This window comes from Apis laboriosa, unplaced genomic scaffold, assembly GCF_014066325.1.
Source record: "Apis laboriosa isolate Shangri-la unplaced genomic scaffold, ASM1406632v1 scaffold21_cov150, whole genome shotgun sequence".
Lineage (NCBI taxonomy): Eukaryota > Metazoa > Arthropoda > Insecta > Hymenoptera > Apidae > Apis > Apis laboriosa.
In genome coordinates, this window is record NW_025222365.1 from 498,671 (window position 1) to 522,676 (window position 24,006).

At 26.4% G+C, this 24,006-nt stretch overlaps 2 protein-coding genes across 5 annotated transcripts; one reads left to right on the forward strand and one right to left on the reverse strand.

Moving 5' to 3' along the window:
- Positions 1–769: 769 nt before the first annotated feature.
- LOC122712859 (polyadenylate-binding protein-interacting protein 2) lies at positions 770–4,796 on the reverse strand. Of its 3 annotated transcripts, none has more exons than XM_043932822.1 (5): positions 4,328–4,527; positions 3,864–4,064; positions 3,592–3,780; positions 3,413–3,472; positions 770–944 (listed from the first exon to the last, which is right to left on the reverse strand). In XM_043932822.1, exons 1-5 carry the CDS (start codon positions 4,376–4,378, stop codon positions 879–881), a joined length of 567 nt encoding a protein of 188 aa, XP_043788757.1. In that variant the 5' UTR covers positions 4,379–4,527; the 3' UTR covers positions 770–878. The 3 variants fall into 3 exon arrangements, with proteins under 3 accessions (XP_043788757.1, XP_043788760.1, XP_043788759.1); XM_043932825.1 differs by lacking the exon at positions 4,328–4,527 and adding an exon at positions 4,683–4,796 and having other exon boundaries at positions 776–944; XM_043932824.1 differs by lacking the exon at positions 770–944 and adding an exon at positions 2,356–2,812 and having other exon boundaries at positions 4,328–4,524.
- A 796-nt stretch (positions 4,797–5,592) lies between these two features.
- On the forward strand, positions 5,593–23,793 carry LOC122712821 (BCL2/adenovirus E1B 19 kDa protein-interacting protein 3). 2 transcript variants are annotated; one of them, XM_043932749.1, is made up of 7 exons: positions 5,596–5,750; positions 6,937–7,056; positions 13,283–13,448; positions 15,218–15,305; positions 22,344–22,417; positions 22,519–22,674; positions 22,773–23,793. In XM_043932749.1, exons 1-7 carry the CDS (start codon positions 5,705–5,707, stop codon positions 22,822–22,824), a joined length of 702 nt encoding a protein of 233 aa, XP_043788684.1. In that variant the 5' UTR covers positions 5,596–5,704; the 3' UTR covers positions 22,825–23,793. The 2 variants fall into 2 exon arrangements, with proteins under 2 accessions (XP_043788685.1, XP_043788684.1); XM_043932750.1 differs by lacking the exon at positions 6,937–7,056 and having other exon boundaries at positions 5,593–5,750.
- Positions 23,794–24,006: the final 213 nt, after the last annotated feature.

A 24,006-nucleotide genomic window follows, 5' to 3' on the forward strand; every position in this document is an offset into this window, starting at 1 on the left:
GATACCAATTTCATACTTCGTATAATGGATGAAGTATTATATTAAAGACATTTTTATAAAGCTTTTTGATAATTGATTCATGAATTTTTTTATTGAAATAAATATTCTTTCTTATTAAAATTTATTCAATATTACTATTTAAAATTGACATATATTTAAGATAATATTTGAAAAAATTATTTAAAAAATATATAAAAATTTTATTAATTTATTTTATAGTTGTCATTACATGATAATTATTAATTAACTACGAAAATAATGTTATATATGTGACAAATAGATAATAATATAAAATTCTGCTTCACATTATATATACTGTTTCATTTATATTAGTGTAGTTATTGTAATGAATGTTGCATTTAAATATATTAAAGCATTTGCAAAAAATATGAGATAAAACAATTTCATAGCTTTTAATAAGATATGCATTGGTATCAATTTTTTACTATTGTAAAACTGATACTAATTTAAATAAAAATAATTGTAAGATTTAATTGTAATTACTGATATGCTGCCAAATACAAGGTGATGCTTTTAACAAATATCTTTTTATTATTATGAATTTTTTATGTACTATATTTAAAAATAAATTATTATCCTATATAAAAAAATATAATTGTTATAAAAGAAAGGAGAAAAAAAGAAAGGAAATCTCAAATACATAGATTTGTATTTTATATGATTCATTTATATACTAAATATTACAGAAAAAATAATACAATACAGGAAATTGCAAATGCAAATGATTAATGGCAATGATATAATTATAATTCACACTCGCTTAAACAATATAATTATCTTTATCCTAATTCACTATACGTTATTTTCTAATGTATATAGTATTTGTAAAGAAAAAAGTTTATTATTACAGGAAAAAGTTATTTACCTGCATTTTTTGCATTAAAAATCTTTTGAATTTTTCTTTTTTCTGTCTCAATATGAAGCTGAAAAAATATATATTGCACAATCAAATATCATTTATTGAATAAAAATAAAATATTTGTGCTTGTTGATCATTTAAATTATTTAAATTATGTTATTGCAATAATGAATTTTTTTTATATTTCTTAAAGTATTATCTTTGATTGTACATAATATATGAAATAATTATAATTGTTTATATGTTAAAACTTAATTACCTTATTACTAATAATAATAGTAATTATCATTACATGCCAAAAAAAAACAGGTACTATTGAAATATACTTATTGAAATAATTCATAAAAAATGTGATATTTATTTTTTGATATTATTTAAATTTGAGACATTTAAATTTTGGAAAACTCAAAGTATTATGCAATGGTACATTGTATAGTGGTTACATTGTAACCAGATGATTTCTTTATATTTTTCTACTGCTAAAATACAGCTTTTTATTGATATATATGACATGCTACTAAAAATATTAATAATATGATATAAATACTGCATGTCATTTAAATTGACACAGATTTGATGACTACAAGATATATGTTTATACGATTATTGATATACTTCATACTTACATTTCTTAAAGATTTTATTGCAAAAAGTAAAATTATATAAACTAAATAATGCTTTCAATTGATATATTTTATCGATATTATTTTTAAAAAATGATAAGAATAAATATACATCAAATCTTGTTAAAGAAACTATCTTAAATCTAAAAAAACAGTCTCTTTTTTTTCATACTAAGATAAATTTAAAACATAAAAGAAATTATTTAAATTTATTGTTATTGTTTTATATGATTAATGCACCACTCAATTTGAATCTTCCAAATAAATCTATAAATATTTATAATTATGTATGTATTTTACACTAAATATGTTACTCTTTTTTTTTTTATAATTTTTAAAATTTTTTATTTTTTTTATGAAGAGTCACAAATAGAAGAGATATGTGAACAAAATTTGAAAGCAAAATAATAAGAAGCACAGAGAAATTAATAAGATTTTTTAACTGTGAATAATTCTATGATAAATCTATTTAATTTGCTTCATAATCACAGTTATTGCATTCATACTAAAGTATATTGTGGCTAAAGTAATGTAAATTTAATTCATGCGGTTTTATAAAATCATGTATGTATCTATCACAATGCAGAGAATGTTAATAGAATTTGTACATAAATATGTTTATTCAAAGAGTATAAGTGGCGAATATGTATGATTAATGATTATTAAAATATAATTTTATTTGTTAAAAATTTCATTACTAAAAACTTTAAATTTCGTTAACAAAATTTTATAATATATATCAAGATAATGAGAAAATATTAATACTTATTTCAATTTTGATTAATAATGCAAAATACATTCACCACTTATATTTTTTAATAATATTACATTTCATATACATACTCTAATCAGTTTTAAAATATCATTTTATAATAATTTTATTACTTAATTAAAGTAAATAAGTAGTACATTGGCTCTCAATGTACAAAATAGAATCAGAAAAAGTGTCCTTCACAGCCTGTGTAAGACTTTTCCTTGAGATCTTCAAGTCTTTCAAGACATATGCTGATAGAGGACCAGAATTATAACACGACCAGAATTTTTTAAATAAAAAATTGATAATAAAAATAAAAATTAAAATTGTTTTCTTGTATAATTAGATGCGTTAAGTATTGTTCTATAAATGAAATATGCATTGGGTGCAATATATTTTACTTACATCAGTCTTAACGACTTCAGTATATAATATTAATTCATGTCACAATGATATAGAAGATGTATACCAGTACAAAATAAGTGTTACAAAAGGAACTCTTAGAAAAGTGTTTCATTTAGAAACGCATACTACAGTATATAAAAACTTTCAGATCTGAAAAAAGAAGCATTTAGAAAGAATTAAAAAAAAAAAGGGTATGTTCATTTGTATGCAAAAATTCATTGACAGATATGTATACAATGCAACTCATAAAAATTCGTATATATATTATGTATGCTTGTTATCTCAATTTAGAATAAATTATATAAGATATTTACTTTTGAAAATATTTTTTTTTTTTTTTTTTGATTAAATTAAGAATATAAATTGCAAATTTCTATAACAAGTGATTTATATGTCATTGTCCATTATATCACGGAAAAATATATATGTAAAATTAAATGTTTATAATATTATGCAATATCTCACGACTATAAAAATTTGAATATATTTTTTTCAATTTATGGTTATGCAACTGACTTCATTAGTCATAAATATCATATAATAGCATTATGTATTATCTGCTTTGATAATCATTATACTTTTGTACGTGTAGGGACAGTTATTTAACTTTTAACATAATTCAGTTAATACAACTGTGTTACTGAGAGAAGTAAACATTAGCCATATGTATAGCCTATGTTTTATTCAGTTAAGCAAATGAAAGTATGGCTTCTATGATGATTCTGCAGTAACTTCTGGTGGTGTACTTACAGATGTTACTGCTGATTTGAATGCTGGAACAAATTCAGCTGCATTTGGATTCAATGTACTCTAAAAATAAGTTATTTATTTGAAATTCAGTATTATTATATTTATAAATATTCAATATTCAATATATATATGATATTTTTTATATAATATAGTAATTAAATTTAAATATTAAATTATACCTGCTTAGCAAGATCATCATGCATTTTTAGATTACTAAGTTGCTGACAAAGTTCAGCACTATTATTCTCAGGCATGCTTGTAGCAGTGGACCAAGCAATAGAATTTGTATTTCGTTCATGTCTTTCATCTTCCCACATTGCTTTTAAACATTCTTCTGTTAATTCTTCTTCCATTAATTGTTGAATCACCTATAATTTTTAATTATTATATTATTAAAATTTTATATAAAAAGAAAATTTTACAAATAACATAAAACTTTTAATTACAAAACCTCTTTATCAAATTCTTCCTCATTTTCCATCCAAAGGTACTCAGAAAAATCACTTTCTTCTGTTCCTTGTACATCGATTTCAGAATCAAAATTATTATCCATGTAAGAGATAATTCCTGTTTCATTTCCATAATCGTTCCCAGAACGATTATTTGGAATCTTCATTTTCATTACAAATATGTATTTAACAACACAATGAACCTATGAACAAATTCATTTTTAAATTTTTAATATAAATTTTTTATATAGTCACATATCTAGTTTTTCTTATGAATTATTATTATATATTAATTTTTAATTTCAAAAAATTATATTTATATTTTTTTTAATAAAAGAATGATTTTTATTCCAATAAAATATATATAATATTTCAAAATTATAAGATATTTATATATATATATATATATATATATATATATATATATATTTATATATATATATATAGAAGAACCTTGAACTCTTACACGAACGAATTGTATAAACGAAATAAATATACAATAGCTCCGTTTACACATATGGTAGCATTAACTATAAAATTACATTTTTTTCGTATAAATTACTTAGTATTTGCATTTACTTCAAATTTATCGTCAAACACATTGACAACTAAAAATTTGGAATTATAGTATTTATTGCATCGTAGCAATTGGATACGGTAAAATATCACTTGACAGATCTGTTACAAGGCAACCATTTTTAACTGTCTACTTTTAGTATCGACAAAGCGATATTTATTAATCTTTACTTATAATTATATCGTGCGTCTGTTATTATTATAAGAAAAAATAATATTTCCATAAATGTAAAATACAGATATACCTTTTAATGATGTGGTTTCGGACAATTTGTGATAGAAAACACGATTTACGCAGTTCATGGGTAAAATACGTGTCGTGCAACACAAATTAACCCTTGAAGTAATATTGGGATAGTGCTGCCATCATATAGAAAAAGAGCAATGCACTTTACACCAAAAATTGATAAATATATTTTTTTTTCATAAATTGATTTTAATTTAAATATTGATAATAAATAAAGCTTTAAATTTTTAATTGATTAATGTCTTCATATTTAATTTAATTAATTGTAACAAATTTAATGAAAACAGTTCAAAAATAAAAATATTTTACTTCATCAATGAATAAAATATCAATAACATAAATGTTACTATAAAACTCATATACAAGTTTTCTAAAAAATATGTTCTATATTTTTAATTTTTTTTTTTTTATTTTCATATATATTCTCTTTCATGAATTTTTCAAAATAAGAAAAACAATAAGTTATACTTATAATATAAATTTAAAATAATATAAATTTCAAGTACATAAATAAATATAAAAAAGTATAAAAAAAACAATTATAATTTGAGTAAGAAAAAATGTAACGTAATGAATTTTAAATAATTAAATTTAAATAAATATTTTTCATATATAGATATTAAAATCAACAATCTATATCTAGACGATTAAATTTATTTTTATTTTAAAGCAATTACATTTTCCAAATATATTTTGGAGTTTATATACAATAAATGAAAAAGATACGTATATTGAATCACGTAGTAAAAACAATCTATCATGGTCATTGGCACTATTACTATTTTGACTTACGTAGTGTATTTACATTGAAGCGCGTGTCGCGTGATTGGTTGGTTTGGCTGACGTGCGTGTGTTGACGTTCTATCAAAACAAAGCACGGTCGCGCGTCTCATCGAGCATTTTACCACGGTACTTCGTTGTGAATGCGTCGTTTTCTTCATAACGTGTTTCACGAAAGTGTCAGTTGTCTATTCAATCGTGTGTGCATTATTAGCTTTTAAGTGATTAAGTGCGTGGATTATGATGGCATCCACTGTAAAATTCACTTCGGATGAGAGTTTGGGTGGTAAGTGAAAATTCGTTTCTTTGAATGCGAGCAGCTGTCAATCGAACGTTGCGGCCATTTCGCATGTTGCGGTTGACGCATAAACAAATGCAATCTTCTTTCCTTTTACGTTATAGATATATTTGTTTGCAAGGACATATTATCTAAGATATTTTATATTATAATATTTTTTTTTCTTGAAAAATGTATCCGATTACTGTATCATTATCAATATAAAATAATATATATTTTAGAGATTTTGGCGCGATCATTTGTCTTTAATTTAATATGCCGGCGTTATATTATAATATATTAGATTTTCCTAAAAAAATTTAACATAATTTAACTCGATTTTTAGAGTTTTCAATTATTTTATTGTGTATTAATAATTTCAAATATTATTATATATAATTTTATATAATTTTATATATATTATTATATAATTTTATTCATTCAATTTAAAATCATAATTATACGAAAAGAATTTTATGTTGTGTATCAATAAATATTTTTTGATATTTTTGATAAAAAATTTATTAGAAGATTTTTTATTTTATGTATATATATTTTATTTTTTCACGATAAAAAATTTAGAAAATGTTCGAATATAAAATTTATTTTTCATATATATTTTTCATGATCTTTGAATGATTTGGAATTTATTTTTTAATAAAGTTTTTTCCTTAAAATGAAGCTGAATATCAATTTTTATTTTTTAATAAATATTTTATTGATAACTTTTGAAAAATGAATTGCTTTTTTTGAACAAATTGATCGTGAAACGGTGATTGAAACAGATTGGTATCTAAAATATAATTTTAGAAGATATAATATTTAACATTATTTAACATTTTTATGTATGTATTTATTTATTTATTCATATGAAAAAATGGCTCTATTTAAGAATTGTTCGTTATTGAATTATATAATAATTATAATCAGTATTTCTATAAATATTTGAATAGTTTATATCGTTTTGAAATAATTCTAATGGACATGATACTCATTGTCAATTAAATTCTTGTATCTATTTCTATGTTCAAAATTTTTTATAAGAATCGAAGTATTATCTAGAAAACATCATCAAGTTATTATTATTATGACGTAATGTTTCTTTGCATTGCATGGTTAACAGATATTTCCTGCATATAATTGGAAAAGAATAGGAGTGGTCACAATAAATATAGCGGTTGTGTGTTAATTTTAGCGTTCGTAGGACGACTGGATGCCGGACGTTCGATATCGCTTATATGGTTATCGCATCCTGATCAAAAAATCCTTTTCAAGAATATTATGGAGGGGTTCCAAAATGGAAGATATTTGATAAGTGAATGATTTTTCTCATAAAAACATAGTTTAGTGATATTTGTTAAAAACATTACTTATTCTAAAAAAAGTTGACTTTCATTAATAGCTAACCTGACATTAACAGATAATCTTGAAACATGACTTAACTCATGGAAAGCTTATTGTCCTTTCGTTCTTGTAAGAATAAACGTGACTGAAACCATGTATCTGCGTATCTTTCGAAATATCTCAATCTTTTATTTCCTTTTGCTTTCTTCTTCGTTGAGAATGTAATTTTAACTTGAAACGAAGAATGCTAAAAAATGCCTGGAATTTTATATATAAAATTTTTTTATAAAATTGTTTATTGGATATTTTGAAAGAATCAAATATTTATTTGCAAAAAAGTTATTTATTAAATAATGAATAATTATTTATTATTTAACATTTATCAAATTTTGATAAATATTTTATTCTTTATTAAAGTAAATTGCCTTTCTCTAAAAATCTCTTGTTTTTATGTCGTTTATATATTATATTGAATCTCATGTTATATCTCAAATTATATTGAATATCATGAAAAAAAGATGCAACATTGCCGAGTCATTTTTTTTTCAACATACAACGTACATTGTACAAAAAGATATTTAAAACTGAGATTAAAAGACCGTTCGTACTATCGCATCATCCTCCTCGGGACGTTTGATTAAAATATCGGGCCGATGAAAAAGGGTCACGTTCGCACCTATTTTTAAACGTAACGCTCGTTGGCGGACTTTAATTCAATTCATTAAGGCCACCTACCCATCGTGATTTTGTGGCACGTGACGTTTCCTGGCCATTTTTGTTTCTTCGTCTCGTCTATGTCAGCGGAATTTTCTGTATACTTTGCATATAAATTGATATATTATTGATATGTTAATTATCAAATTTAACTAGATAGAAATTTAATTAGATAAAAATCAAATTTAACTAGAAATTTAATTAGATAAAAATTTAATTATCTAATTTTTTCAATTTGTAATTTTTAATATCTGAGAAATGAATTTAAAACAAAATTCATGAAAATTTATAGATCAATTAGCTTAAAAAATGTATCAAAATTTTTTCAGATTTGTATGAAAAAATAGATTATTTGAATCTAGTTTTAAATTAAAATTCATCAACGATTCTTTTTTTCTATTCATTTTATAAAAATCAAGATAGAACAGCATTTAACATAAAACATTTTGAAAACATATAAAACTTTTCAAATAGAACAATTTTATTGTTATAGTTTACGTTTTGACAAATAAAAATTTTAAATACATATGTTTCTTTATTCAGCGATGATTTGACAGTTTTGATATATCTAGAAACTAATTAATTCATTGATATATCTTATTATTTTTTTTAAATTATATGAGTTACAAAAAAGTCGATTAAACGATTGTATTTTTATATATGAATATATAAAGCGTAAAATATAGTGAAATCAATGTTGGAAAACGTATTTAATTACGTCAAAAATTCGCATTTGTTAAATATAAAAATTCCAAACTTTACTTATCATACTTCAATTTTAAAGCGAAATTTCTTATGCAACATATATTGAGGTGTATATATTTAAATTTTTTAGTTTTTATTATTTCTGATATATATATTTTTCTCAATATATATATATACACACATACATATTTGTATGTTAAATGTACGGTCTAACTTATCTTTACGGAAAACTTGTCTTTACGTGGCTTATGCTCATAAATCTTAGTGTGTTGTCGTTTGTTGAAAAAAAATATTGCCATGTTTTGTAAACTTCTCATATGGAATACGTTAGAAGCGTTTTCTTTCAGTCATTCATGCGCTTTTCACTATTATTTCACTATGTACATTTCAATTTCTTTTCGTCGATTAAATCATCATATAATTTTCGTTTTGTTTTTAATATCCCGCAAAAATTATCAATTTTTTACTGGATAATTTTTAAAGTATGTATGACATGTGAAATGTAAAATATTATTTTATTCCAATATTTATCTATAGATATGCGAGGCATGTCGAATTACGATAGGTTTGAATTATTACTTCTCGTTTTGCATTGGAACCACTTCACAACTTGGTTATAATTTGTATAAACAAATCACAAAATTACCTTGTCATTGTTCCTTAAATTTTTATTATTATTTAAAATGATGTATTTTAAATTAATTGAATTCCGGGATAATTTACTAAAAATTATTGATAGAATTCATACAGTTTACAGATTCAATTTGTAATACAATTATGCTATCAATATCACGTGTGTTTGTTCCAACATGTTTGCGCAGAAAAATATCAAGAAGAGGGCGAGAGAAACACAGTTAAGTCGTATTATTTATTTTCTACGTTCAATGCGGCAGCATCGCGATTGTATTCACAAAGTTAACACGTGTGGCCTTGCTGTGCATTCGTTTATTTCGATTAAATAGAGTTGTTTTTTTCGAATATGTCTTATACAAAAAATTCGATTGATTTTCGGTTCTTTTTAAATCTAGCTTTTTGAATACAAGGTAAATAAAAATTCTGAAGAGGATTTGAAGAAAAAATATCTGAATATAATTTTTAATTAGAAATCGATATTTAATATTAAGAAAAATAAGATAATTTTGGTTTTGCTTCATTAATTCTTTTTCTTATTTATTCTCTTTCTCATTTCTCATATTCTTTTTCACCCGTTTACATAAATTGATATATTTTTCTTGAATCTGATGTCTAATGAACTTCGATAATTCCATCAGTTGCTGTAATTTCTTCATATCTATCCGGATAAAATCACGAGAGTATACGTAGTGACAATTTTCTATTTCTTTTAGATCTATGCTATCTTTAAAACACGATTTGACCAACATCTTTTCTAGTTTGTACTGGAATTTGATTCGCGAATAATTAATTAATAATTGTGACGTTTCAAGATATGAATGTTGTCAATCATAGAACAATGATCGTCAATTAATTTGTATTGTATAAAAAATCTTGCGTTTCGAGAAAATTTTACGTGAAGTTATCGTTACATTTACCATTTGCGATAATTAGAATATTTACATTGGATTTATATGAGCGCACGTTCATTGTGTATCGCGGCTTATCATGTACCACACGTCTGCATAAAGTTAATAAAACGGAGTAATGAATGATGTCATCATCGATTACCACTAGCTTGTTGCACTTTTTCGGTTCAATAATTAAATTATCTAAATAAAAATTGTATCAAATTTATTCGATACAGATCTCTTGATTTATACATGATTATTAATAAATCGATTAAGAATTTTTTTGTATTAAAACTTATGATTTTTAATTGAATAAAAATTTAATTTAGTATTATATAAATAATATAATATTTATAATATATATAAATATTAATAATATATAAATATACATAAATAATAATAAATAATAATAAATTCTATTTTGTATTAAATAAATTTAATTTCGTATCTGTTCAATGGATTTTCTGTCATTTTGTTATAGAAATTCAAATTTCAGATTTTGATTTTTAAAGTTAAATTTTTTTTTTTTTAATATTAGAATTATCAGTCTACTACTTAATTTATTATATATATATATATATATATATATATATATTTTAAATGATTATAATGATTGTAAAAATGATTTCATAAAAATGAATAAGTATAATTATATCTCTTAATGAAATATTAATTTTTCAATAATCATAAAACAAATATTGTTTTAGTATTAAGAAAATAAAATTTAAGATTCAATTAAATATTTTTTTCTTCTAATTTTTTAAGATCTTCAAGTACTAGATATATTCAAATACTAGATATGAAATATTTAATATCTAGATACAGATTTACAATAATCACATTTTCTTTATTTATTTCTGAAATATTCTTATGAATATTGTAATCAATATTGTATATATGTACATATAAGTAAATAATATAATATATCAATATATCAGTAGATCGTTCAACTTTCTAGAAGAGAAAAGGAGTCTTCTTATGAATATGAATTCTTGTTAAAATGGAGCAATGTAATAATTTCAGTTTACAATTTTTTTTCCCACAAGATTTTATAATAAATTCAATTTCTATTAGGAATTAATTTATTCACTTTAAATTATGCAATTAAAAGATATTACTAATTTTTCTCCGCGATTTTGACAAATATTGATTAACGAAAAAAATTGATTAATGAAAATCGACGTCTCTTATAAACAATTTATTTCGATGATTGATCGAATCGATGTTTCATATATAATTATCTATTATTGCGAAAAATGATTGTATTATTTATGAAGAGACATCACAGTAATTCGCTTAATTGGCATGGGCGGATGTTGAAGAGAACATTTATTGTTCCTTAGAATTTGAAGAGATATTAAGCTTTAAATATGAGATATACATTAAAAAGAAGGTTAATGGAAAAACAAGTTTCAACGATGTTTGACATTTGCCTTAGAGGCTAATATAATTGGTTATTAAGTGTATCGTATAACAGTATATATCTTACTCTCTAATTTCTTATAATATGTATGATATTTAAGTGGAAATTTATCGAACAATTGTAGATTTCACTTTTGTGAAATCTACCTTATTCGGTGCGAGTATCGTCATATAAGAATTTTGTTTTTACTTAGAAACTTTTTAAAATCTTGAAAAACTATTATGTATTTATATTGATCTTTATTATTTTTTTTATCAATATTATGAAGAAAATACGATGATAATTTATTAATTGTTACAAATCATATGAAAATTTTTCTTGGTATTACGCATCATCGGTTTGTTTTATATAATATAATAATTATAATTGAAATTTATATTTTGGTTGTGTTTTTTAATTAGTTCAATCATATCATTATATATTTAGGCGAATAATTTTTCTGCCAACTTATAAAAAAACGGAGAGAAAAATAAAAATATAGGATATTTATAAAAAACAAATACATCATTTATTTTGCGTTTTAAAAAATATTTCAGTATTTTTTTTTTGCTCATTCGATTCAAATATACGTACGATTCTTGCATCTTGTAACTTTCAAACGTGATAAAATCGATTTCGAGATGATTTAAAAAACAAATTTTGGGATTTTTTTTTCAGGAGAATAATAATTTAATATCATGATTGTGTTGATACTCATTCGAGTATTTGTATGACGCAATATAAATATATATTAATAATATACATCGGAGTTAATATACGTCGGCCTTGACCGTAAACCTTTTTGATAATCGAGTCGATGAGACTTCGATAATTCTCTATTCTTTCATCACGTTTTACGCTATTATATATGCACTAAGAAATCTTAGGTGTGTTTTTTTTTCTCCTTTTAAATATTTTCAGGAAATCGAGTTCCTCTTGTTTTTACTATTAGCGTATAGGTTTCAATCAAGTTGTCTCATTTTACAATAAGCATCCTGTCTTCGTATCGCCTCGAAGAATACAGTGTATCGTGAAAACGAACGCTATTATATCAACTAATAACTGCGCAACAAGCAAATATCATCTTTGAAAATCAATACAATGACACAACATATGTATAGTAGCTTGAAGTGTTTTAATACCACAGAATATTTAAAATTTAAAAGAAATTTTTGAGAAATAAATTGTAAATGCATTTGGATTTAATATTACATTTCGTAGTTTGATATTAATTTTTTCAAAAATAATTTTTGAAAAATAATGTTTATTATAAGGTTCCATTTCATTTGTTTAATATACATGTGTCAATTGAATAATATAATTATCAAAATTTTTTTTCAATATTGGAAAAAATTTTTCAATTTTTAATCAAATTTTTTTAAAATCGAACCAAGAATATTCATTGTCTGTTGATTAAAAAATTTTATCTCGAATGGAATGGGATGTGAATAGAATGCACAAATGTAATATCTTTGAATGAAATCCCATCTCGGAATCGTTAAATTCGCGATGTGTTCGATACAGAGTCCGAATGACAAATGAAACAGAACCGTGATTCTCTCTCCTTTATATACACAGCGATTATTATCTTTGTACAAATCAAGCACTAATCAAAATTATAATACAATCTTGTTGTTAGAATAATTTTCAACTTTATATTTTAATTAAATAAATTATATATTATATTTTAATTAAATTAATTAAATAAAACTAAATATTTTAATTAAATTCTAAAATTTTTTTATATTATAATTCTTGGAAATTTTATTAATTTTAAAATTTTTTTAAAATTCATATTATCATATACTTGTAGATATTAAGTTTATTATTTTACATATGTTTTTCTTTTATAGAATCTTGGGTGGAATTGAATCCAGTTCCCGACAGGATAACACCGTTACCGTTTAGTAGTGGAGGTGAAGAATATCTTCGATTGCTTAGAGAAGCGCAAAGAGATTCTTTGCCCTCGTCCGCTAGGCATTCTTTGGCATCTTCCCGTCGAGGCACACCAAGGGATAGGTATTTGCTTTATTTAATTTATTATCGCCAATGTAAACGTTACTCCAAAATTCAATCTCTTGCTTTCTTATTTCTAATACTATTATTCTTATATATTATTCTTATTTCTAATACTATTATTTACGCAATATTACGCAAAATTAAAATGGCAAATAACAATTCAAAATAATATTATTTATTACAAAATAAGAATTTGAAAGGAATTTTTAAAAATTAATTCTTTAAATCTTTCATAAAAGCTCTCGAAAACAATTTTCAAGAATTATTTTTCAAACAAATGTTTGTGCATTAAGAGTGGACAATTAATCTCAATGTAATATTTATTAGAAAAAAATATTTTGAAGAATTATTTTTATGCGAGTTTATTATTTGAGAGCAAATTCTCGAAAGTTGTATAGGAGAATATTTTTTTTTCATATATGGATTTTGTATTGAAAATATTTAATAATATTTTATTACTTTTAAAATTGTCATTCTTAATGTAAAGTAAGAAAAATATTTTCAATAAACATTTTCAAGATTTTTATTCCGAAATGGAATTGCAGTAAATATGGGAATGCATTTGAGTAAAAAATTCTTGAGAGTTATTTTTTGTTAATGATTTTCGAGAATTTTATTGCCAAATATAATTGTATCCTGATATTACTATCTAAATTGTTTTCTTTGGAAAAATAAATCCACCCAGTTTTTGAGAAGGGCCATTAAAAAAAACCCGGTTTGCCTTATCCTACGTATGCGAGCACGAAGGAACTGGAGAAAAAGAGGAGGAGGAAAAAAAAGTAAATAATAAGCATGAATCAGATGTCGGAGGGAGAGATCTTTTTCTGGCCGGTTTCTTTGTACTCGTTGGAACATCTCAAGAACCCGTGGATGAAAGAAGGAAAAGGCAAACAACGCCATGCTCTCATCGTGTCTGTGATCTGTTCGTACAAGTAACTTTTTTTTAGATCCTTTTTTTTTTTTTATGTCTATTTTTTCTGATGTTATAGCGTTAGAATTATACACGAAATTACGAATACTTTATAAATGATACAACAGAATTTGTATATTCGTAAAAGTAATTAATTCTAAAAATTCATTAAATAGAAAACATATATAAAATTTTATTAATCGATTAAATCTTGAGATTATTAAAATTAACATCGATGCTAAACAATTAAATAATAATGAATAAATAAATAAGTGATACATCTCGAGATAAGATCTTTTTTTTAAAGTTCGTATTTTACAAGCTTAATAATATACAATGGAATAACTCTAAAACGCAATCTTTTGTGATCGATAAAGAAGCAATAAATTTTGCATGTAAGATTTCTTTCGTACATGTTTCTTTACATATTATACGTTTTCTTTATGATTTTTTTTTAAAGAAAAAGGAACATTAATATAATTTTACATTATTTGCGAATTAATGGCGCAGATGTTCGATGAGGTCATCTATTATCATTCGTAGTTCCGCGTGAAAGATAGGAAAAAAAGTATCATACGATGCGGAGGTCATATGATAGAAAGTAATATACATATATAAGTTGATGTCGTGTTAAATTGTCGATAAGAGAAACAAAACAAAACGAAGAAAGAGGAATGCGATATTTTGTAAATTCTTATCATCTCTCTAATTTCTTTATCAGATGATTTTATCAGCTTGATAAATCTGCTTAACAATTGGAATCTTGAAATGTAAAAACGTTTATAACAGATAACAAAAAAAAAAAAAGGAAAAAAAAAGAAATATAAAATTCGTAAAATCTTTTATTATCTTATTACAGCCCAAAGAGTCCACCTAACAGTCCAAACACGGAATTATCAACCGAGGATGAACTCAAGGGAGTTTATATAAATTATTGCTGCAACAAGGTCAGTTTCATAATCGATTTCTAATATCGTGTGCCTGTGTAATTCACTACTACGACAAATAATTTTAAGTGCTCGTATTCCTGTGCGTTCCTCCAACCATTTATTTGTCATGTTAAGGGTCATCGTGAAATCAACAGACCGATTAATCGTTACGTATCCATTTATAAATCGAGGCATACGATTCCAAATACTTTCCAATAATAACACCTCCTTTTATAAATTCAATACAATCTAAAGAGAAAATTATATCGTCCCATTCATCTGGTCGTTGCTCTATTTTTCTCGTGACGCATGTCCAATCGAAGTACTTCAAAGAGACTCATGCAACTGGTTTTATCGAACGAAACAAAAGCTCAAAAGGGGCCACACTTTCCATGCAAGGTCTACAAGATCACTGACTCCTCTGACGGCACACCTCTTCTAGTATGCACTAGGTCATAGAACACGCGAGGCATTTCTACGCTAGTTCCTGCATTCTTCTGTAGGCGTACAATGTCGAGTTTTTAAACTGATAAATATAACGCGGCAGAAATTCGGAATATACAGATTGTTGTATCGTTATCTGGACGATTTGGTGGCTTGGTTCATTCAAGCTTTGTGTATTTAACCGATATGAAAATCAATACGCCTATATTTAAATCAGGCTGATAATTGTATCAGGATCTTTATTTACCCATGATTTATCTATCCATGGTTTATTTATCCCTCGAATGGAATGTTGTTTTTTTCAACTCTACTCTCGTTGGAAACTATCATTAAGGTATATTTTGTTTAATTCGTTCGATCACAGACAAAAGTTATCAGTAAAAAACAATATCATGCAATATGCATGATATCGACGATTAAAATAACGACAAAGACAATTATACAGAGGAATGAGTAATGATAACGTGGTGCGAAGAGGCGAGCATTTTCCATGAGTCAGTTGCTCAACCGTGTTTTCACTACGTGTTTTCAACAAGCTTCTTTGTGTCCCCCGCCAATCTTTGTCAAAGCAAGGTCTTTGGAAAGCTAAGCGTCGCCGAGTCTTCTTTGAGAATCTTTCGTTTCTCGTTTCAACCGCTTAGATAATGCATTAAAAATAGAATATCTTAAGCAGCTTCTGTTTCCCTGGCACTCCGTCCACCTTATCTCCGATGCGATACTCTTTTCTTTTTACATTATTGTCCATGCACCGCGAACGTGTCGATTCATTCCACGTTCTTCGTGCCTCTTCGTTCCTTTATTTTTAACGCATTAAATACGTGAGGGAGGGATTAAATCGATGGGAATGAACGACCTTGATATTCAAACCAAATTCAAGAGAAATAAAGGAAAAAGAGAGGAGGGGAAGAGGAAAAAAATATAATCATAAAAAATACAAGTTAGTTCCGCGTCAACGAATGAGAGCTTGATACTCTAGCTACGCATTACATATTCGTAATCATAGACGCGCATTTGCACTCTGTTATGCCTCGTAATCCACTTACCGATCAAGGATACCTGGATTCGCAGCTATAGTTTCGTATTTTCGCAACTACATACTTTACGTACATTTTCTATATAGAAACCTTGATAAACTTTACCGAGTGCCGTTATCGATCCTTGTTGCCAGCATATTCGAGAAATGCGCCAAATTGAGAAAGTAATTTAAATCGAATCGAGGTAAAGGGAAGGGAAAAAAAAGTTTCGTGCATTTACCAAAGGAAGAAGCTTATACGACTATGCATAAGTTTTACACTGTGCTAGTTCGTTCACCTGAGTTAGTGTTTATCGGTGTTACGCGCATATACACCTCCGTTACGGAGGACAGATCACGCGATCGTGAACGAGCGAATCGCTGCTCTCTACGTTTATGCTTAGGTCTTTTTCATACAATAAGATTTGCTTCATTAAGTTTAAATCATGCATACCGTATATAGAAACTCAATAAAATGTTTCAGACAATTGTGACACTGATATTTATACTCTCACTCGATTGGTCCGCATGTTTGTACAGTTAACAAAACATGAATCACGACAATGTTTTTTAATGATATATTTCAGAGGATTTTGAAAATGATGATGATCTTAGGATTCGAGATTCGATCACATTTTTCAGTTATACCACTTTCAGTAGCCATCGATATTATCTTAGATTCTTATAAAATTTTTGGAAAACATATACGAATTCCTCAAACGGTCGATAAATCGGAGATATTGCCATCGATGTTTAAGCTTTCTATATCTTCGTTGTATCTCATACATATCTCTGTGGTACAAGTATTATCGCGTAAAAGAGTTCTTACACTTTTCTCATCTCGGGCAAAAACCGGTCCTCTTGCTCGATGATTCTTATTCGAGGAACGATTCAAGTTGATGGAGAAGAAGAGAAGGAGAAAGAAGGGTATATATATATATATACTTTATATATACTTTGATACATTGCGCTTGTGCAGAATTAAATCGGTCGGCCGTTATGCTCATTCCGAAAGCATTCATGCTGTTATGTGGAATGTGATGAATCCAGGTATAAGATGATTATGCGTTATTAGGCAACATGTTTACGATGATTAATTATTGTATGTGGAATTATAGTGATATATATATATATATTTATGTAATAATATATATAAGGAATATAAAAAAAAAGTTGACAAATTATACTTTTTAATTTTTACAAGAGAATTTAAATTGAACTTAATATATTATTTTGGAATTTGTCAAGTTTTTCACTTTGTTGATGAAAAATAGAAAATCAATAAAAATGAATTCCGAAAATTCCAAATCTGTATCAAGGTTCCAAGATCAATATTACAATTTAAGAATTTCAGAAATCCAAAATTTGAATCGAATTTCAAAATTTGAACTTTTGCACAATTAATGAAGATAGAAAGTCTGTTTATGCGTCGCAAATTCTCAAGAAATTTAATATAGAAAGGTGGCGTGAAATAGAGAGATTAAAATTTCTTTCCTGTTTGTTACATGAACATGTGTATTTTACTTTCAACCCATTTCAAAGAGGAAATTACATTTCCGAGTATAATTCCATGAATCGCCTTCTAAATTGTGCAAAAAGTTTATTTGCAATTACTTTGTAGAAAGGATTGCAGATGGATTCTCTGTTTATTTAATAATTAATAGTAAGTACATTTCGCGCGTTCAATACGAAACAGTAAGTGTTAGTTTCAGCATACCAATTCGAGTGCTAAACTATGCGCACGCGTTCTATGCTGGTAGTTTATTTATATTTCTATTCTCATTTATTCTACACCTAAGAAAAGCATCACTACCTAAAATCCATCTCTTCAACTGTATTCCATTTCGCAAAATAGCGAAATAGCTACTACATTATAACTAATGATTTTATCGAGATGCTATAATCATTCATCGACTTTTAAAGTTTTCGCAAGCAATTCTTAATTAGAGAGAAAATTAAATTTCGATTTGATCTCTGCGAGATTATTTCGTCATTTGTGATTGTTTTCAAAAAGATCGCCATTAAATGAGTCGACATAAATCATATCGTTAATCGTTCCAATCGTTATTTTCCATTTTTTCGAATAATATATCAAAATATATCAAGGATTTTAAATAACATTCGTCTCTTATCTCTTATTATGATACATCAATTCGGTGAGATAGAATAGATAGATTAGAAATAAATAATCGATTTCGACGTTAGAAATATGAAGTGATTATAGAAATGAATTATTTCCTTCAGAGTTTCTAAATAATTGATTCTTCTCTAGTAACAAGTGGCTATAAAATAAGGAAAATAAGGATTCAGCATGCTTAGAAATTCCTTTGTGCTATGCATAAACAAAAATAATTGTGATTATTCATAATCATTTTCTTGTAGATGATCTCGCAGAAGATCAATTTTATGCAGATTCATAACATGTTACATTAATCAGCAAAAAATGCAGCATTCAATTAAAGAAGTTTATTGGAGAGGGAAAAAGGACCGTGCCAATGGTCACGTACACCATCCTCCACGAGTTTACAACCTGTGATCCTTGTCACGTACCCAACAAGGCAATCATGATTATTTTCAATATCTCTTATTTCAAGAATTATCATCAAGAAGAACAAAAGAATGAACATTATCTATTTTGAATAAACATTCATTTGATACGCTTTTATCAAATATATATTTTATTTTGGATTTGTATAGAAAAAAAACAGTTTTATTTAATTCTCATGAAACACGGTGAAAACACAGCTCGGACAAAGAATAATGGAGATATATGCGGAAAGTGCAACTCGTCATTGACCCTCTCGAGGCAAAACTGTGGAGAGTTACATAGTATTACATAGTGAAATGTCGTCGGTAGCTAGGGATTTTCTCGCTGAACGAGGTCCGAAACAGCCGGCAGTGGACGTAATTCCCGGTTATTACGTTCGCGAAAGGGAAGTAAGGGACGTACCGAAGAAGAAAGAAACTTGCGGCCAATTGCGGTTTGAAAAGAGCGAGATGAAGCACGCCAGGCCACTTTTCAACTGAGTCGTTAGCGGTCGAATGGTAAACCAATTCGAAACCATGCCGAGATGCAATATTAACTTCATGCGCGATAAAGAAATGAATTCGTCGGAATTGGCTAATAGTCGCTAGACAGTCGCCATTTCTTCAAGACAAAACATGCATGACCTAGTTTTCTTGGATCGTATTTTACAATAGTTTTTTTTTGCGTCTCGAGATGTCGTAACCTCCTTAAAATTGAATTTTGATGCGTAATTTTATTACGGTCTTTTATTTCGTCATACTCTACGTGCTCTACTTTCGAGAAACTATTACAGTCGAAGCGGAGAAGATTGATTTTTAAATTATATATTGGAAATTCGAAAAGCGGATATTTGCACATGTGGATTACGTTCTTCATTTTAAAAGCAGGGATATTTTTTTTTCTTCGCCTATTTTTTGTAAACGATGATCAAAGATGATTCGAGTTCTTTCTAGATAACATGGATTGGCAATTATATTATTAATATATAAATAAATATAAATAAATATAATATATAAATAAATTGCAAATTTTTTTAGAATTTTCGCAGTATTTACAAAAAAAAAATAGAGCATTTTATAAATTCGCATCTATTACCTTGAACTAATTATCAGTCATCAGTTTCGTCTAGTCGTGTGTGGGAAGATTGACACGTACGATGAAATCAACCGAGGAAAATCCTTTTAAAGCTATTCTTCGTTAGTCGCAACCTAGTTAGACTTATTCATGAGTCCTTGGTTTGCTTGCACGTTGCAATGTTTATTCTAAGTGCATTGAACTCTGAGACTTATGCTCCTAGCACTCCTGTAATATATATTTTGCTGTGTTTAGAATTCTTCTTTCTATATATATATTCCTTCTTTTTATATTCGATTTTATATGATTATATACAACACAATTGTTCTCTTTTTTAACATCCTCGTTTTTTGTACATTTTTATATTTTGAGTAGTAGAGATCCTTCTAAATTAGTCAAAATTTAGATTATGGAACCAATAAAAATGATTTAATAATAGCGATTTTAATTTTTTAGTTTTAATTTTTAGATTTTTTTCGTTATGGAACTATTTATGAAAATTTATGACACCGAATTTCGTTCGGACGTTTTCGAGCATGAATTCGGATTCGAGAAGAATCGTACGTACTCGTAGTCGAGATTAACTACGCATTACTCAAAACACTATTTCAAGAACGTATGTTCAGTTGACGATCTTGGCAAATGGTATGGATAAATTAGATCATGGATAACGAGAGAAAAATATTTGTATTTATGTTATATTATATTTTCATAATTTTACATATATGTTGTAATTACTATAGTGACATATATATATATTGTCTCGCGTGAGTCATACAAGTATGAGAAGGGATATATTTTTAAAATTCCGCTAGTTACGTGTGGTTATTTATGATAATATCATATTGAAATTATTTATTATTTATTATCACATCAATATATTATATTTTTTCGTTATTTTATTTATTGATTGACGAATCTATCAATATATTTATGAATATTATTTATATTCATGAATATTATATCGTTAGGCAAAAAATGTATATTCCGATTCTCTCCTCTTCTTCTGAAAAAAATTATTATTATTATTATAAAAAAATATCATTGATATAATAATTAATCAATAAAAATAAATTCATAGTACGATTTCGATATCATGAAGATTACTGTAAATAATAATTTGATTAAATTCATTACATGATTCATTGAAACCTATATATGCGTATATAATAATCAATTTTTCTCTTTAAAACACAGAATTGTTTATAAATACGTATACGTTTTATTTGATAAGACGTAATCTATATATAAATATATCGTATGTTATATATAATCAAATGATACGATGATCATTACTCGTATCTTGATTGGTTGATTGTCAAATCAAATTATTCTTGAATATTTTTTACATTGTTCATAGATAAAAAATATATGTGCATTTTATCTTTGAATAATTACATGTTTCATTCGTTGCAAGTTTTAAATTAAAATTACTCGAGTATTCGAGTTTCACAATAGATATTCGAATAATAGATTGTATTTGTTAAGAGGCATGGACATAGAGACATTATTTTAAAAATTCATTTCAATTTTTTTTTTCCTCAATAATGGAAAAGAATGGAACAATGAAAAAATGATTCACATTTGTTTCAGGATATTTCAATATTTGTTAATACATTCAAAATTGATTTACAACGATTATATCGAGTTTTCATCGCGTGATAGAAATCTTGATCTTGATAATTTTTGCATCGATCATTTTGGTCTCGATGAATTAGATAGGTCGTGTAATGAAAAACCAGCCATTCCTTTATGTTGTTCGTGTAAAAACGGCCGCCTGGTAAATTGATCCGCGATTTCAATTGACGTAGGAATACGTGTATCTTCAATTTCACTCGACGATACTGGATCCATGTGCACCGTTTAAACATTTTTAAATCGGATTAAATCGGATTACGTAGTCAAGACGGACGATGCTTTTCATAAGAGTATTTTTTTCTTTTTTTTTAAAGAGGATTAAACAGATTCCTTAATATTGTTTTTTTTTTTATATGTGCAGGAATCCGAATTTCTGGAGAAGAACACCGATTGGATCTATGAATGGAGTTCGCGTCCGGATCAAGCACCACCGAAGTATGAGAATTTGCTATTTTTAATACCTCAATCGTAAGATAAATAGATCTTTTGATCGTGTACAACAAGGTATTTATCGATTTTTCTATATTTCACTTTAGAGATTGGAAATTCAAGCATCCTCAGGGAATGAATAAAAGAAAATCTTATAGCATTCGTACAACGAAAGTGGGAAAAATTGGATTGTTCTCAAAAGAAGTCCTTTATACTCTTGTTATCACGAATATTCTATCCGTTTTGGTTGGAGCTGGCTTGGGGTAAGAGAAACTGTTTGACAACATATCTAAATCTTTTTCTTTAAAAGCATGATAACGATCAGAATGCTTTTAAAACTCTTGTTGCACGGTTGTTTTAGGGTTTGGTTGTCCAGGCGGGGATCGATAACGACCAGCGTGACCATCGAGTGAAAAAAAAAAGACCAGTACACGAAAGTCAGGATTGCTGCGTTGGAGTTTGCGAGAATACGGAGTATAGGGTTGGTCTATTTCGAGCCGCTAGAAAGACTGAAAAGCCAAGAAAAAAGGGTCGATCGAGCCTAACAAAACACACAACATATTATTTCGATTACCACAATTTAATATTAGCACTTTTTATTCTATTCTTCCCTGCCCGAAAGAAACTTAACTTACGGTGTACTTATTGAACGCCGTATTATTGTGTAAGTCATATGCAATTATATGCTTAAAAAAATGCTTAAAAAAAAAAAAAAAAAAAAAAAAAGAAAAGAAAAAAAAGAAAAAATAATATGGTTATATATTTAGCGTTGTTGAGGAAATAAGATAATGTCCATTTTATACCATTTCTAATGCGTTTCTATCAGCGATAGTCTAGTAGGTATAGCTTGGATAGTATTTATCGATAACAATTATTATTCGTTAATTGAACAGGAAATAAAGATTTGAGAAAAAAAATATAAAGAATATTTGCGTAGATATATATGTATATCGTTTTGTGTATGAAAACGGTTAGCAAAAAGGAGAGCGTGTATGAAAAGAAGGAAAAGAAAGAAAAGATTTTTTGCGATGAGAGAACGATTTATGCAGTGTTGATTACATCTTTGTTTAGATTACGAATATTCTGCTGCACTAAAATTTGTGCGTTCGATGTTGGTACGAACCCAAGAGGCGTCTTTGCTAGTTGTTTCGTAAAGCGAAATGTGATAGAAAAGGTGGTATTTAATTAATGGAATTTCATCCTTTTATTGAATTGAAAGGAACGATCGATATGTTTTTACAACGTACATTACGATGATACGATTGTTTAAGCATGTGGTAAGTTTGATTATTCGTTCCGTTCTCATACACTTTGGATTTTATATAGTTAACGACCCTTAAACGAGATGTAAAAAAAAAAGAATATAATACAGCATAAGTGTAGTTTTTTTTTTTTTTATTATTATTATTATTATTATTATTATTAATTCGTTACCAATGAAACACAGAACTGACAATTTGAATGCAATCACTCGTTGATTGATATTTCTTTAATCTTATGTATTTATATAATATGCGTTTTGAACAGTTGACAGTAATTTTATACAATATAAATGATTTTATATTTAACAATTTATAAGTTTTTGATAAAGGATA

Excerpts from the sequence above, each read along its gene's own strand:
- LOC122712859 (XM_043932822.1), bottom strand. The coding sequence starts at position 4,378 with ATGTGTAAACGGAGCTATTGTATATTTATTTCGTTTATACAATTCGTT. Across the intron at positions 4,065-4,327 it reads CGTTTATACAATTCGTTCGT|GTTCATTGTGTTGTTAAATA; the intron begins GTAAGAGTTCAA and ends ATTTGTTCATAG. Across the intron at positions 3,473-3,591 it reads ATGATGATCTTGCTAAGCAG|AGTACATTGAATCCAAATGC; the intron begins GTATAATTTAAT and ends ACTTATTTTTAG.
- LOC122712821 (XM_043932749.1), top strand. The coding sequence starts at position 5,705 with ATGATGGCATCCACTGTAAAATTCACTTCGGATGAGAGTTTGGGTG. Across the intron at positions 15,306-22,343 it reads TAAATTATTGCTGCAACAAG|GAATCCGAATTTCTGGAGAA; the intron begins GTCAGTTTCATA and ends TTATATGTGCAG. Across the intron at positions 22,675-22,772 it reads TTGGTTGGAGCTGGCTTGGG|GGTTTGGTTGTCCAGGCGGG; the intron begins GTAAGAGAAACT and ends CGGTTGTTTTAG.